This window comes from Bos taurus, chromosome 29, assembly GCF_002263795.3.
Source record: "Bos taurus isolate L1 Dominette 01449 registration number 42190680 breed Hereford chromosome 29, ARS-UCD2.0, whole genome shotgun sequence".
NCBI lineage: Eukaryota > Metazoa > Chordata > Mammalia > Artiodactyla > Bovidae > Bos > Bos taurus.
This window is the reverse complement of record NC_037356.1, coordinates 47,162,596-47,177,643: the sequence shown is the minus strand read 5'-3', so window position 1 is coordinate 47,177,643 and position 15,048 is coordinate 47,162,596. Positions and strand designations below refer to the sequence as shown.

The 15,048-nt window shown below is 54.4% G+C and overlaps 1 protein-coding gene and 1 pseudogene across 3 annotated transcripts in view; one reads left to right on the top strand and one right to left on the bottom strand.

The window, feature by feature from the left end:
* ANO1 (anoctamin 1) overlaps positions 1-8,923 on the bottom strand; it is a 189,774-nt gene extending 180,851 nt beyond the window's left edge. Inside the window, exon 1 of one of the 3 annotated variants that reach the window (XM_059882961.1) lies at positions 8,813-8,923. In XM_059882961.1, coding sequence (XP_059738944.1) covers positions 8,813-8,846 — 34 coding nt within the window. In that variant the 5' untranslated portion in view covers positions 8,847-8,923. The remainder of the gene's footprint in view (positions 1-8,812) is intronic. The other 2 variants (XM_059882964.1, XM_059882962.1) reach the window with 2 other exon arrangements.
* Positions 6,748-6,865, top strand: LOC112444934 (uncharacterized; annotated as a pseudogene).
* Positions 8,924-15,048: the final 6,125 nt, after the last annotated feature.

Below are 15,048 nucleotides of genomic sequence, written 5' to 3'. Positions count from 1 at the left end.
GTCCTCCTGGGGCCCCCCTCCTGAGCGTGCAGACGGCTGTCCCCTCCCTGTGTCCTCACAGGGTCGTCCGTCTGTGTGTGTCCGTGTCCTGACCTCCTCTTCTTATCAGGACCCCAGTCCTTTGGGATTAGGGCCCACCCTAGTGATCCCATTTTACCTTATTTATTTCTTTAAAGGCCCCGTCTCCAAATACAGCCACATTCAGAGGGGCTGGTCCTTAGGGTATCCATTTATGAATTTGGAGGTGGGCAGACACAGATCAGCCCAAAACAAGTTTAATGAAATAACAGTTTGCAGAGGTGTGGTCAGGTTAGAGGAAATCATAAGGGCTGGAGAGGCACTTAGATGCTGGCCACAGGCAGATTCCCAGAGATGAGAGAAGGGGAGGGCCTGGCCTCGGGGTCGGGCTGGAGGAATGGGCTGCATCTGGGCACTGTGGCCTCAGCAGTGGGCCCAGCCTGGCATGAGCGGCCGGGAGAACAGACATCAGTGTTCCTCTCCTGTCCTCCGGTCCCCGTGGCCTGCCTCGTCCAGAATCCAGAGGGTGGCAGGGGCAAGCAGACACAGTCTCCTGGCCCCTGCTGTCCTCTCTGGGCACAGAGCAGAGCAGGGCAGCGAGGGAGGCTGGTGCACAGAGGCTCGCGGCGCACCCTGTATGAGCGCTTTGACCCCAACCACGTGGACAGCGTAACAAACCAAACAAAGCTGAGGGAACTAAAACAGGCAAGCCGGTCGGCGGCTGCGTCCCTGCCAGCCAGTGGGCTCGGAGTGAACAGTCTGAAGTGCAAGTCACCCCACGTGGTAGACAGCTCCAGCTTCGCACTGGCCTGCGGGGTGATTTCGGTTCTGGGACCAGACAGGCTGTTTAGGGCAGGTGGTCCTGGAGAGTGGTGGGGAGTGGAGGGGTCCAGAGGCAGCACCCTAAAGCTTCCGAGTTCTTGATTAATTCCATAAAGGTGCTTTTGCAACTGCCAAGAACCGAAGGGTCCCCAAGCACCCACAAGCCTCTGTGACAAAGGGGCCCAAATTGCCCCTGAATGGGGGTCCTGGGCCAGCCCTGGGTCTGCTCAATTTTCCCACCCCTTCATTCACCCCTTGACCCAGAAAGGCACCAGCCCCTCACTCCTGGCTTTTCCAGCAGTTAGAGCTTGTGGTTCTCAGTGGACCCCCATGAGAGGCTGTCCTGGGGACTCCTCAGGGAGGATGTGGCGGTTTTGGTCATTTGACGGAGGGGCTGCTCAGCACCCAGCCTCCCTTCCTGTTGGGAGATCTTCTGGGTGTGATGTTGATGGATAAAAAGCCACCCCTATGGAAGCGGGTGGGAAGGCTGCGGGTCTGTCTCCCTGGCAACTGGGCCATGCTCAGGTGACCCGGGCTTGGCCAATCAGACGTGTCCGTGTGCGGTCTGGCCTCTGGACCAGAGAGGCAGGGTTAGGATTGTCTCGGAAGGCTGCGGTGCTGTTGTCCGGGGGCAGGGGCAGGACATCCTGGTGGCAGGGGCAGGGGCTGCGGGAAGACGCGGGCTTTCCCACGCGTGGCTTCCCAGGCGGCCCTCAGTCTGTCCCCACAGGGCCTTGCATCATGCTTTGTCCCAGACGGAGAACCAGACTCGGCCTCTGTTGCTTGCAGCTGGGAATCCTGACCCACGGAAAGCAGAGCTTTCACTCATGCCCAGAAGCAGCTCATCTTGAGGTCCCCCGAGCGGGCGTTTAGGGCTCTGCCACCCACAGGTGGTCCCACATTCCTCAATCCAGGCTTTGGGGCCAAGAGCACAGGGCCAGGGGAGGGGGATTCCCATGTGCTGAGAGACTGCGGACTCCCATCTTCCTGCCTTTTGCCAGTGCAGTGATCTTGGGCAAAAGCCTTCCTCCTTCTTGGCCTCAGTTTCCTTATCTGTGAAATGGGACGCATCAGTGTCATCATGAAGCACAAGTGAGCCAGAGCCCGGAAAGCCATGTCTTGCTCACAGCCGCCGTTCAGGAAGCGTTGAAGGTTATCTTTATCGTACTTCCAGAACCTTATTTTCCCTGTGCTTCATTTTCCTTTGCAAACTTTCAAATTATCTTATTTCTGATAAATTTTATAGATCTTGGTAAGCTACGTTAAAGTCTTTTCGGGACAAGATGGAATCTTAAAAGCTTACACTCAGGTAGACTGAGCTCGAGAAGAATCTGTACCAGCCAAGAAGAGCCATGCCCACCACTGCTAGCGTGGAGGAGTGAAAGCATTTTCATCTTCAAGATGCTCATCATCACTAATTATTAGAGAAGCGCAAAAGCAATACTACAATGAGGTACCACCTCACGCCGGTCAGAATGGCTATCACCAAAAAGTCCATGAATCACAAATCCTGGAGAGGGTGTGGAGAGAAGGGAACCCTTCTATACTCGGTGGAGACGGACGTTGGTGCAGCCACTATGGAAAACAGTACAGAGGTTGCTTAAAAAAAGCTAAAAAATAAAGTTGCCGTTTGAGCCAGCCAGCGCACTCTTGAGCATATATCCAGACAGAACTCTAACTGAAAAAGATACATACACTCCTATGTTCCTGGCAGCACTCTCCACACTTGCCAAGACAGGGGAACAATGTAACTGTCCGTGGGCAGATGGACGGATAAAGAAGATGTGGTGCATATACGCACAGTGGGATACTCCTGAGCCGCAAAGATGCGTGAGATAACGCCGTTGTGCGGCAGCGTCATACTGAGTGACGGAAGTCAGAGAGAAAGACAAACACCATATGAGGCCACTTACACACAGAACCTAAAATACAACCCAGAGGAACATATCTGTAACAGGCACGGAGCACAGACTTGTGGTTGCCGAGGGTGAAGAGGGTGGATGGACTGGGAGTCTGGGATCAGCAGAGGCAAACCATGATATGGGATGGATAAGCAACAAGGTCCTCCTGTGTAGCACAGGGAACTATATTTAATATTCTGTGATAAACCATAATGGGAAAGAATATGAAAAAGAATGTATGTATAACCGAATCACTTTGCTGTAGGCAGAAATTAACACAACATTGTAAACCAACTGTACTTCCACAAAATAAATTAAAAAGTAGATACCCCCAAACAACTATTTTCATCTTTCGTAGAGTCTCTCTCTAAGGACTAACAGAAAAATATTTAGAAAAGCAGATGACGTGAGGTGATAAATATTCATTGAGCATCTGAATCCCCCAGGCACAAGTCTAGCTGCTGAGGACAGAGGGCTTTGAGAAAGTTCTTGCTGCTATGGAATCTCACTCCTATGCAGGAGAAAGAGAATAAGCAGATGATGCTGTGCTGGAAAGGGAGGGGTTTTGAAGAAAAATGAAGTGAAAGGAGGGGAGTGGGAATGACAAGATGCCACAGGCAGGGGACAGGCAGGGGTGTTTGCATGAGGCCTGAGTGAAGAGGGGGAAATTATGCAGGTATTTGAGGAAGAATATTCCGGAGAAGAGGGCAACAGAGGATGAGATGGTTGGATGGTATCGCCGATTCAATGGACGTGAACATGGGCAGACTCCGAGAGATGGTGAGGAACAGGGAGGCCTGGCGTGCTGCAGCCTATGGGGTCACAGAGTCGGACATGACTTGGCGACTGAACAACGATAACAATTCGGGGCCCAGGACAGCTGTGCAAAGGCCCCATGGGCAGCTCGCTTTACTCTCACAACTGGTCTGACTCAGGAGTGCTGGTGAAGAATAAGGAGTGGAATCCTCCTGCATTTATGAACCACGTCCTCAGGCATACTGCAGGTAAGAGTTCATACTGCATATTTACATGGAAATATCTGATCACAATACAGTGTGAACACAAGAGGAAAATCCAGCAGGCACACGAGTTGTCATACAGCTTCAGGATGAAGATATGTGCGATGAGTGGCTGTAAAATGACAGCGTTTTACAGTTTCCAAAGCAGAGAGAAACACAAATGTGTGTGTTCCTACCCAGGAAATGAGGCATTTCAGTCTTTTGTGAAGCTTGTCTCGTAACTGATTCAGTGCCTGCTGCCCGTGCATTTGGAATAACACTCATATTTTGCCAGGACTGGAAAATATGTGTCCAAACGTCTATGTACTCACTTAAAAAAAAGCCTAGGCATGCTCACGCACTCTGCATTGGAGACCGAGATAAGCTGGCATTTCCAAACACAGCCTGTCAGTCAAATATTCCAGCGTTTCTCTGAATTCGCTCTCACTTTTGTTTCAAACAGAGTCACTTATCCGAAGCAGAGGCCTTTTGGGAACAGCTGTCCCATTTTTCAGATGAGAGACCAAGGCTCAGAGTGAGGAGAGGATACCAGGTCCCTTGCCAGCTGACGGCCTGTCCCTAGGACTAGGGATTCATCCCGAACCTCGTCACAGTTTCCTCCCAATATTTATTCCTAGCCTTTTTCTCCGTAAGAGAATTCCTAGTTTTTTAACTGGCATATGTTTACTCAGAAAAAAAGATGGCATGGCTAGGCTTCCCTTACAGCTTGGTATGACTAATGGGAATGAGTCAAAGTGTGTGGGTAACTTCCATGGAGGGAAAGTACCCGTCTCTGCCATTTCTCTTTCCTGTACTGGAATGCAGATTTGATGGCTTGAGCTCAGGCAGTCATCTTGGGCCACAAGGAGAATGCCTTTGCTGAGCATGGCAGAGTGGTCTGAGAGAGGGACCCTTGGTCTCTGATGAGTTTATGAAGCTCCCCACCAACCCTTCCGGACTTCTCTTATAGGAGAGTCACTTTCAATTAATTAATTAATTTATTATTATTATTATTTTTTTTTTGGAGAGTCACTTTTTAAAGAGAACTTTTTCTGTCCCTTGCTGTTGAACCAACAGAGACGTTCCCTGGCTCTCCTCCCCGCCCCCGCCCCCCACCATGTGGCTGTTTGTGCAGCTCTCTCATCATGATCAAGATGAAGAACAACCCCAAGAGACGGGGCATGAACTGCGCGAGGTCACAGAGCTTCTCTTATATAAACACTCCCTTCAGACCTGCACAGGATAATTGCTAAAGCAAATAGGCCCTGCCTCCGGAGTGGCGGCCAAGACCGTGGCCTGAAGAACATTTCCCGACAGGGTGTTCACGTGACCACTAATCGATGAGGCTGGTGACACTTTGAAGGCCTTTGCCACTGTGGCTGCTGTCAGCCCAGCTCTGCCCCACCCTCCCCGGGGACACGCCATAGGGCTGGGTGGGGACCCACTGGCTCTGAGAAAACACTTCCCTGGAGGGCCAGCCTCTGGGGCAGCTGGAGACAGATTCAACACGCTCTGGCCAGGCTTCTGCTATGAAGCATCACCGTCCCCAGGAGCAAGAAGGTCCTTCAAGCTCGCCTTCTGTCCCTCCCTCCCTCCTTCCCTTCCTCTCTTCCTCCTTGTCTGCATTTCCTGTTGGCATAGATTTCCTTTGAGACCCTAAGGGTACTAGAGTGCACCCCCTTGCCATAATCGCCTCTGACCTTCAGCAACTCCTCCCTCCTCGTAGAGACCCCTCCTCTGATTGCTGAGGAGTGACGTCATTCATCCTGGCCACGTTCCTGCCGTCGGGGTCTCCCAGAGCTCCCTAGCTGTCTTTCTCCTTACCCTACGACCCCACAGCGGCATTTCACAACCTCTCTGCTTAGTGAAAAGAGAGACACAATTTCCCAGTAGAGTCAGATGCTCAGGGCCTCACTCCAGAGACGAAATAGAGGCAGCAGACAAGTGTGGTTCTTCCTGGGTCCAGCATCAGACAATGAGCATCACCAGGGAAAACGCTGCCATTGATGCCCTGTCCTTCAAGCAGGCCTCTGTGGTGGGACATGCCCGATTCACAGACGAGGCTGCTGGGAGCTGAGAGTTTGACCTGTGCGTGCTAAGTGGCTTCAGTGATGTCCAGCTTCATGTGACTGAATGGACTGGAGCCCGCCAGGCTCCTCTGTCCATGGGATTCTCCTGGCAAATACACCGGAGTAGGCTGCCGTTTCTTCTCCAGGGGATCTTCCTGACCCAGGGGTCAAAACCGGCATCTCTTATGTCTCCTGCCTTGGCAAGTGGGTTCTTTACCACTTGTGCCACCTGGGAAGCCCCAGGTCACACCAGCTAGGCAGTCCTGGCACTGGGATTCAGCCCTGACTCAGACCAGATCCCCTGCAGCCCTTCCCAGCCTCCACCCTGGGAGGAAGTCAGCACACGCGGCCCTGAAAGGGAAACCCGGGGTCTTTGGTGACAGCTGGAGAGGGAAAGTTTCTCACCTGCACCCCTTGCCGGGGACCCTCCCCACAGCCCCCACACCATACGGCAAGATTGTCCCTCAGCTGTCTAACATCCTGCAGTGGTACCCATTTGCTAACTTTGTTTATACTAGCGTGTGACTGACTGATACACGTCTGACTGTTCTCCTTTGGAGATACCCGCTTTCTGATAAAGGTCTCTGAGGACCTAGAGCTTAGTGACAAAGGAATGGAGAAGGAAGGATGCGGGTTCCAAAGCATGACAAGAAGTCTCCCCAGGGGACCCTTTCAAGTTACAGCCCTGTGCTGCCAGCAGGAAGGTAACTTAAGACCAGGTCACAAATCCATGGGCTGTGTAGTTAGCACAGAAGTATTACTCAGTAGGCAGCTCCTGGACAGAAATTCTGCCCAAGAAGTGCTCCTGGCAGAGTGGAGTTGCCCCCAGTGAGCTCATCTTCTCTAGATGTCGATGGAGCAGGCCACCACATCTCAACCCTTTCCTGAAAGCACCCCAGCAGCAGCCCCTTCTTCCTGCCTTTGGTATCATCCGCAATCTCATCTGGCCATCCCACCCTGAACACACCTGATCTTGTCTGACCTTGGAAACCAAACAGGGCTGGGCCTGGTTAGTACTTGGATGGGAGATCCCTGGGAATACCGGGTGCTGCAGGCTTTTGGGGCTTCCCTGGTGGCTCAGATGGTAAGGAGTCCATCTGAGAAGCGGGAGACTCAGGTTTGATCCCTGGGTCAGGAAGATCCACTGGAGAAGGGAATGGCAACCCACTCCTGTCTAGTTGTCTGGAGAATCCCATGGACAGAGGAGCCTGGTGGGTGACAGTCCATGAGGTAGGAAAGAGTTGGACATGACTGAGTGATTAATTCTTTCTTCTTTCTCTATCAAAAGTCTCCTGTGCTTGCTCTGAGAATCGGCATTTCCCACAGTTCCTGGAGCAGACTCCCCCTGCTCCTCTATGGGCATCAGGCCGGCCCCTCCCACCAGGAAGGCAGAGCAGTGCCCCCATGGGGGCAACCGAGGAGGAAGTGGGTCTCGGGTCAACCTCAGGGCAGGGATCTCCAAGGCCTGGTGACCCTTGGCAGCAAGCTGAGGGCCCCTCTGAACATCCGATTGCTCAACTCACATTCCTCCTCCCTCTGGCTTGACTCTCAGACACTTTGAGAACAAACCAAAAATAAAAATTCATCCTTTTCCAGCTAATTCGCTCATTTTTGCAAAACCTCACCCCGTCCCCCTCTGCCCTTGCAACTTGTCTCCCACAGGAGGCCAGAGAGCCATTCCTTGGGGGGTGTTCCAGCTTTGGCCAAGGAAGCCCTGTAGACTCTGACCTCTGACCTCCATGTGAAAGCACAGAACGGGGGCCACTGAGAGCAACTTCCGTGCCCTCTGTCCTACAGGAGAGGCTGCCTCAGCTCAGGTCCTGGGGCTCCCTCTGTGGGTGGGGGGACAGTGAGTCCACCTCCTCATTCCTCATCTTTACCTCCATTCATTTGCTCAAGACAGAGTGATGTCATTCATTCATTCATTCACTAATCCAAAGATGGAGAGGAGTGCTAGTCAGATGGATCCAAAGCTTGCCTTCGCTGGCTGATTTCCTATACAGCAGGAAGAGGACTCTGTCTTCAGAGAGACCCTCCACCCTCCCCAAAGCCATCTGGCTAATCCCTGGCTGCCAGGAAGGCCTCAGCGCCCTGGCCCCACCAAGCAGGCCCTCCCTAAGGACGGCTGGAAGGACAACAAGAGAGGTGCGGGGCCAACTGTCCTTGGTGGGTCCTTGCCCACCAAGTGGGGCCTCGCCAGGCAGACGGAGCCCCTCCAAGCACAGGAGGCCTCGGAGAGGGTCCCTCCCGCCCCGAGGCCACGAGCTGTGTGACCCACTGGCCAGCGACTTCACTCTCTGGGCCCAGCCTTACTCTCTTGTGTGAAAGGGGGGTCATGACAGCGCGTGGTGGGGACCAGGCCCCGTGTTTAGCGCCCTTTGCACATCTCAGCTCTAGTGTTTCCCACCCCAGGGTGCCGTGGGGTGGCTGCTCCTGTTGGGCCCATTTTACTGATGAGAAAACCAAGGCACGGAGGGTCAGGCAGTTCGCATTGGGGCCAACCTTGTGGGCCTGAGTGCTCAGCAGAATGTCAGGTGCTCGGTTAGCGCTTCATACTGGCTGCGCGGGGGCTCAGTTGGGACGCCGGGCACATCTGGGGACGTTTTGGAGGCGTCACCACAGAGGCAGATGCTGCTGGCCTCCAGGGGGTGGAGGCGGGGTGCCTCTCAACGCCTGGGAAGGCCCAGGGCAGCCCCCACGGCCTGAGTGACTCGATGTCAACAGTGCCAGGCGGAGAAGCCAGGTCTCTGCTCCCTGTTCTTAAGAAGGGGCTTCCCGCCGAGAGAGGGTCTTGCACGAACATTCCCACTGTCACCTGCCCACCCTGGGGGCGCACCTCCACCACCCCCGAGTCTGGCTGGGCTGGGCACCACAGGACGCTGGGGTCTGTGGGGCTTCCCTGGACCTGTGCAGGGTCTCGGAGGGCAAGACAGGGTGTCCAGCCTGGGTCGGGCAGGGAGTAGCGTTCCCCAGTCCCCCATCCCATGGGGGGCCCCCTCCTTACTCGCTAGCAGGAGGTCCACCTCCGTCTCCTCCATCAGAGCGTGTCCCGGGCGTAGGCCTCAGGTGGGCGCTGGTTCCCCACGGCGGGTCGGGTCACCTCTGCCCTGGAATCTCCGGTGAAGGGGTAGAGGCCGCTCCGGCGGGCCAGCAGAGTTTGCAAAATGAGTCAGCTGGCGAGAGGGTTCAGAGCGTGTGGGTTAATCATTAACAGGCAGCTTGGACACATCCCCGGGATCCCAGCGGACCCCTGCCGCATGGCATTCACCAGCCCTGACCTCCCGTGGTCCTGGGTGACCCACCTGCCAGGGTCCTCTTGGTCTGATTATCTGCTCAAGGGGAGGACCGGTGCCCAGGGATCCTGTCCCTTCATCTGTTCATTTTCAGCTCCGAAGAGGCAAGGTTGTTGAGGGAGAGTGGTCCTGTCTCGTGGTGAACACTAACCCCTGGCCAGCAGCGGTGCCTGCAGATCACCCAGCTGTGCTTCCCCGAGCGTCTGCTCTGTTCCCCGCACTGTGCCAGGCACTCAACAGTGCCGTGCACGCCCTCTGTGAACATTCTCACCAGCAAATGGAGGCCGTGTGTCTCTGTTTCACGGGGGAGGGGGGCGAGGTCCAGGCAGGTGGCTGTCCAGCGACAGGTCTGGGGGAGAGCGGGAGGAACTGTCTCTGCTGGTGGTGCCTCTGTCTCCCCAGGGCATCTCGGCAGTTCAGGGCACGGTGAGGGCTAAGGGGGCAGAGCAGGAACAATTCTGAGCACCCAGTAAGCACTCAGTAGGTGTTGGCTGCCTCTCACATCTCAAGGCGAAGGATCCTCGCCTGTCTTGCTGGCCGGCGTGTCCGTACGCGGCTGTTTTGGAGGAGCGCTGATGTCGGGTAACTCGGCGAAAGGCACAGTACAGGCCGGTCTCCACCGAGGTGGGTCTGACTACCAGGGATGAGATCTCTAAAAAGGCTGCATTTGGCCCCTGAGAACGTACTCATCATCTGGGAGTGGGAATCACAGTTCCTTTAGGAGGGCGGGTTTAGGAGGGCTGGTAGCTGGGGGTGCCAGCGGGCTCCCCCCACGGGCCCCAGGCCGGCTGCCCAGTGTCCCAGCTCACCGTCAGCGCAGACCTCGCTCAGAGCCCCAGCCGGGGCACGGTCGCTGTCCTAAGTGGAGGACGGGCGTGAGGGAGTGGACGGTGAGGGAGGCAGGGGGGCAACGTGGGTCTGGGGTGGACTGGGACGACAAGGGGAATCTGGGGGGCGGCAGGGCAGGAAACTGGGACAACAGGGGGAATCTCGGGGGTGGCAGGGCAGGAGACTGAGAGCCAGTTTGCTGGTGGTCTCCCCAGAAATCAACTCTGGGCTCAAGGATTTTATCGCAAAGCTGATCCCGGCTCGCCTGGCCGCTGGAAACCCATCCGGTACTAGCTCACGTGGGACTCAAGGGCAGAAAATCGGAGGCTGCCACTGGCGAGAGATGCAATAGTAAATTTCACCCATTCATTCCTCGTTCACTCGCTCACCCATTCAGTCGTTCACTCATTGGGTCTTCCTTCCAGGAAACATTTCCTTCTGCATCCAGAAAGGCTACTTTGGGGTGGAGAAAAGAGATGAAAGTAACCTTGTTCCTGACAGCAAGCAGGGCGTGGGGGCAGTGCAGGGGGTCTCGTGGGGAGAACGTCAGGTTCAAAACTTCCCTTTGGGAGGTGAGACTGATGCTCTTCTGTTGTTCCTCGTTTCGCCAGAGCCATGCCCCCATCCTGGGCTCTAAACGTGCTCTGCAAGGACAGCACCGGGTCACAGAGACGCTGCAGAACCCCCCAGGGGTCCAATTTTCTCAGCTGTAGGTCAGATTGGTCCACACGCAGGGTGCAAATGCCAGCACACTGAAGCTTTGTTTAGCACTTAAAGCCTCCTAATGGGTTTTCAACATTTACACTTGTCTTATTATTAATACCAATTACTAAGACTCAACCCTGCCAACCGCGTGTCTCCTTTTATAAATGCTGTCGGGACAAGGAGGTCACTCATGGCTCTTTGCTGCAGCTGCGGTCTTACTAGCAAAAGAAAGTCTGAAATAAATTCTCAGGGCACAGGAAGGCACCTCATGCATGACGCTCTGAAGCTGGCTCTTTAAGAAGAGTCTCTGTTTTTGCTCAGGCCCTGGAATAAAATTTTTAGAGGACCTTTAAATCATGCGCGTGGTGGTTCAAAGCAGGGTTCCACCACCCAGCTGCCTGGAGGCGAGACGGGGTCACCTCTGGGGTTTGTTAGTGTATTTAAAAAGTGACAAATGGTTGTTTCTATAAGGAACTTAGAGCTGGCTTTGGACAGGGTTATTGGATGATGAGGACGGAGGGATGGGGCGGACAGCTTCTCCCCATGCCCTCTGAGCCGCCCGCTTCATGCCGCTGTAAACAGTGAAATGTAATATTGCCTTATTTGGTCACGGAGCCAAGGAATCGGCTGCAGAGGCCTCTTTGCCTTTGACTGTGTGAGAATCGAAGTCCTCGTTCCATCTGGCCCTGGATGGAGGTGCCGGCTCAGTCCACCTGTGGCCTCAGGACCCCCTACTCTGGGGTATGGCCCTAATGGGCTTCTGATAGCTTTCAGAGCTGCTTCCCAAGGTGCTGCCTGAGTCAGGGGACATGCTTCCCAAATCTGGGGCCCCCTGGGCTTGCAGTAGGCTAGGTGTCTAGGTGCACAGGACCAGGTGTCAGAAGAACTGCCTGTGTCTCTGAGGTCTATATGGATATGGGTGGATGGCATCGTTGATTCAACGGACATGAGACTGAGCAAACTCCGGGAGATAGCGAAGGACAGGGACGCCTGGTGGCCTGCAGTGCACGGGGTCGCAAAGAGTCGGGCACGACTGAGAGACTGCACAACAAAACGGATACACAGATTTGAAACAACAAAATAGACTGTTGCCGAGCAGGATTCAGGAAGGCTGGGCGTCCCTGGATTTCTGGGGTGTCCAGTGCATGCTGCGTGCTGAGTCACTTCGGTCGTGTCTGACTCTTGGCGACCCCGTGGACTGTAGCCCATCAGCCTCCTCTGTCCATGGGATTCTCCATGCAAGAATACTGGAGTGGGTTGCCAGGCCCTCCTCCAAGGGATCTTCCCAATCCAGGGATGGAACCCACATCCCTTATGTCTCCTGCATTGGCAGGCGGGTTCTTCACCACTTGCCCCAGTATTCAGGGAGTGCAGCAAACGTAGGGTGGCAGGAGGAGTGAGCTGTTGGCTGTGGCCGATGTCGTTGGGGCGCCAGGCTTGGGCTCAGCACAGCCACACGTCCTGGACGCTGAAGTGCGATGGCCCTTGTGCTCACAGAGGAGGGGCTGGGCCGCAGGCTGGTCTGCTGGGGCAAGGCTGGCTGGGGTCATGGCTTTGAACCAAGAGCCTGGTGACAGCCACACAGGGCACCTCCACAAGGAGCATCCTGGAGGAAGTCCCCCTGCAGAACCGGCTGTCTCATCTCCTGGTGAAGGGGGTGGCCCCCACGGTCCCTCCATGAGAGTCTAGCCTCCACGGAAAAGGCGGCCATCGCTGGAGGCCATCTGCTCAGTCACCACTCTCCATACCTGGGTGTTCCTTCCAAGGAGTGACCTGGGGTGGGCCCGACAATGTGAATCACAAGGAAACCAAGAGGGAACACAAAGGGGCCGCGGTGACTCACAGGGAGGCCCGGAGCAGGAAGGAAGCTCCGGTGCCTGGAGTGATGGGTGGGGCGCTGGAGCCAGGCTGGCATCAAAGGCCCTGAGCTCTGGCTCCAGCCTTGCTGTGTCTTCGGGGGAGGGGGAGTGCTGCGGGCAAGTCGATTTCCTCTGAGCCTCGGTTTCCCCGTCTGTGAAACAGGCTTGCTGGGGCCCGCCTTAGAGGGTTGTTGGGAGAAATACACACGATGGATGTATGTAGAGAGGCCAGTGGTACAGGGTAGGTGATAAAACGATGTTGGTGGGATTAATGAAATAACTGAATGAGAAAATGTTAGTCAAGATTCCAAAATATCGTCATCGCACCTACTATTTATTATGATGGTGCGCAAGAATGCAACAGTCAGGAAGCATCCTACAGAGAGTATGCCCTTTCCCTTTCCTCTCCCACTCCCACTAGCTGGGATACAACCGTGATGGCTGGAGCGAAAGCAGCTATCTTAGACTATGAAGTGGCTTGGGAAATGGAGCCTTCACATGGTAGGGCACCAGATGTAAGAAGCCTGTGTCACTGAAAGCAGGGAGCATGGTTTCTTATCACATACGCAGAACTTTTACAGACAAAATAAACACATTTCCATTTTATTTAAGAAAGTATTTTGCGAACTATAAAGACTGTTGTTGTTCAGTCACTAAGTCCCATTCAACTCTTTGAGACTCCACGAACTGAAGTACGCCAGGCTCCCCTGTCCTTCAGTATCTCCCAGAGTTTGCTCAACCTCATGTCCACTGAGTTGGTGATGCCATCCAACCGTCTCATCCTCTATGAAGACCCCAAGCTCCATTATCCAGAGTCAAGGACAAGTTAACTAACTTTCTGTTGCCTTTCTCACCTTTAAGATGGGTCCAGCTTTTGTTATTACTTTGATGCTTGCCTTCGTTTTGCCCTTACGCTGCAATCATTCCTTTAAGTTCATTGTCATCATTCAATACTCTGTACTCCCGGGTGCCTACCTTCCCCACCCCAACCCTGCGCTGTGCCCTTCCACCTAGGCTGAGGGTCTTCTGTGTACAGAATGGGACGCTCATAGAACCCCGGGGCTCAGGGGACCTTAGACTGTTGATTGCAGCTCTTATCCAGCGTAGGCTGGCCCCACGACACCCCTCCCTCCAGCCTCCCTGCTTGAATGCTCCCAAGGACAAGCTGATGGTCACCTCACACGCAGCCTGATCCTTACTGACCAGCTCTTCATGCCAAGAATCATCTCCCAGAACTGAGCACTGACTGACTTCCCCACCCACCTTGGGACTGTCCTGGCTTTGGCCCTGCAATCCCAAATCTCGGGAAGCCCTCCACTCTGGGTAAACTGAGGCGCTTGCCCCCATAGGGCAGGCTTTCCAAGTGTATTCATTTCCCAGGGTTGCTGTAACGAATGACCACAAAGTGGGTGCATTGAACAGCAGAAACGGGTCCTTTCACAGTCTGGCAGCCAGGAGTCTCAGATCAAGGTGTGGACAGGGTTGGCCCTTTCTGGCAGCTCTGAGTGAGAAGCTGTCTACGGCCACACCACCCTGAACACACCCGATCTCATCTGAGTGAGAAGCTCTTCCGGCCTGTCTCCCAGTTTCTGGGGGCTGCCAGTGAGCCTTGGTGTTCTCGCCTTGCCGCTGCATCCCCCCAATCTCGCTTCCATCTTCCTGTCCCCTTCCTCTCTGTGTCTCTCTGTGTCTCTTTTCTATTTCTTAAAAGGCCGCTTGTCATTGGACTTAGGGCCCGATCCATCCTGAACCTAGAATGAGCTCATCTTCCGATCCTTACCTTGATTACAACTGCAAAAACCCAATTGCTGGGCTTCCCTGGTGGCTCAGTGATAAAGAATCCACCTGTCAATGCAGGAGAGGCGGGTTAGATCCCTGGTCCGGGCAGATCCCACATGCTGCAGGGCATCAAAGCCCGTGCACCGCAGCTATTGGGCCTGAGCTCTAGAGCCGGGGAGCTGCAGCTACTGAAGCCTGAGAGCCTCAGAGCCCGTGCTCTGCAACAAGAGAAGCCTCCGCAACGAGAAACTCATTGCCTAGCTGCCACTCGCTGCCACTAGGGAATAGCCTGCGCAGCAACGAAGAGTGAGCACAGTCAAAAATAAATAAATAAACATTAAAAAAAATCCCTTATTTAAAACACCAATTGCTAAATAAGGTCACATTCACAGATATGGGGGTTAGCCCTTGGACATATCTTTCGGGGGACAGCATTCAACATCTTGGACTTCCCTGGTGGCCCAGACAGTAAAGAATCTGCCTGCAATGAAGAAGATGTGGGTTCGATCCCTGGGTTGGGAAGACCCCCCTGGAGAAGGGAATGGCTCCCCTCTGTAGTATTCTTGTCTGGAGAATCCCATGGACAGAGGAGCCTGGCAGGCTATAGTCCGGGGGGATCACAAAGAGGTGGACATGACTGAGTGACTTTCACTTACTTATTCAACATCCTACACTAAGGAATGGAGTTGATGCTGGCGCTAAAAGGTCAAACGTGACTTAACTAGGTGAGGAGGTGATGACAAGAAGAATTCCAGCCCACAGAAAAGGCATGTGCA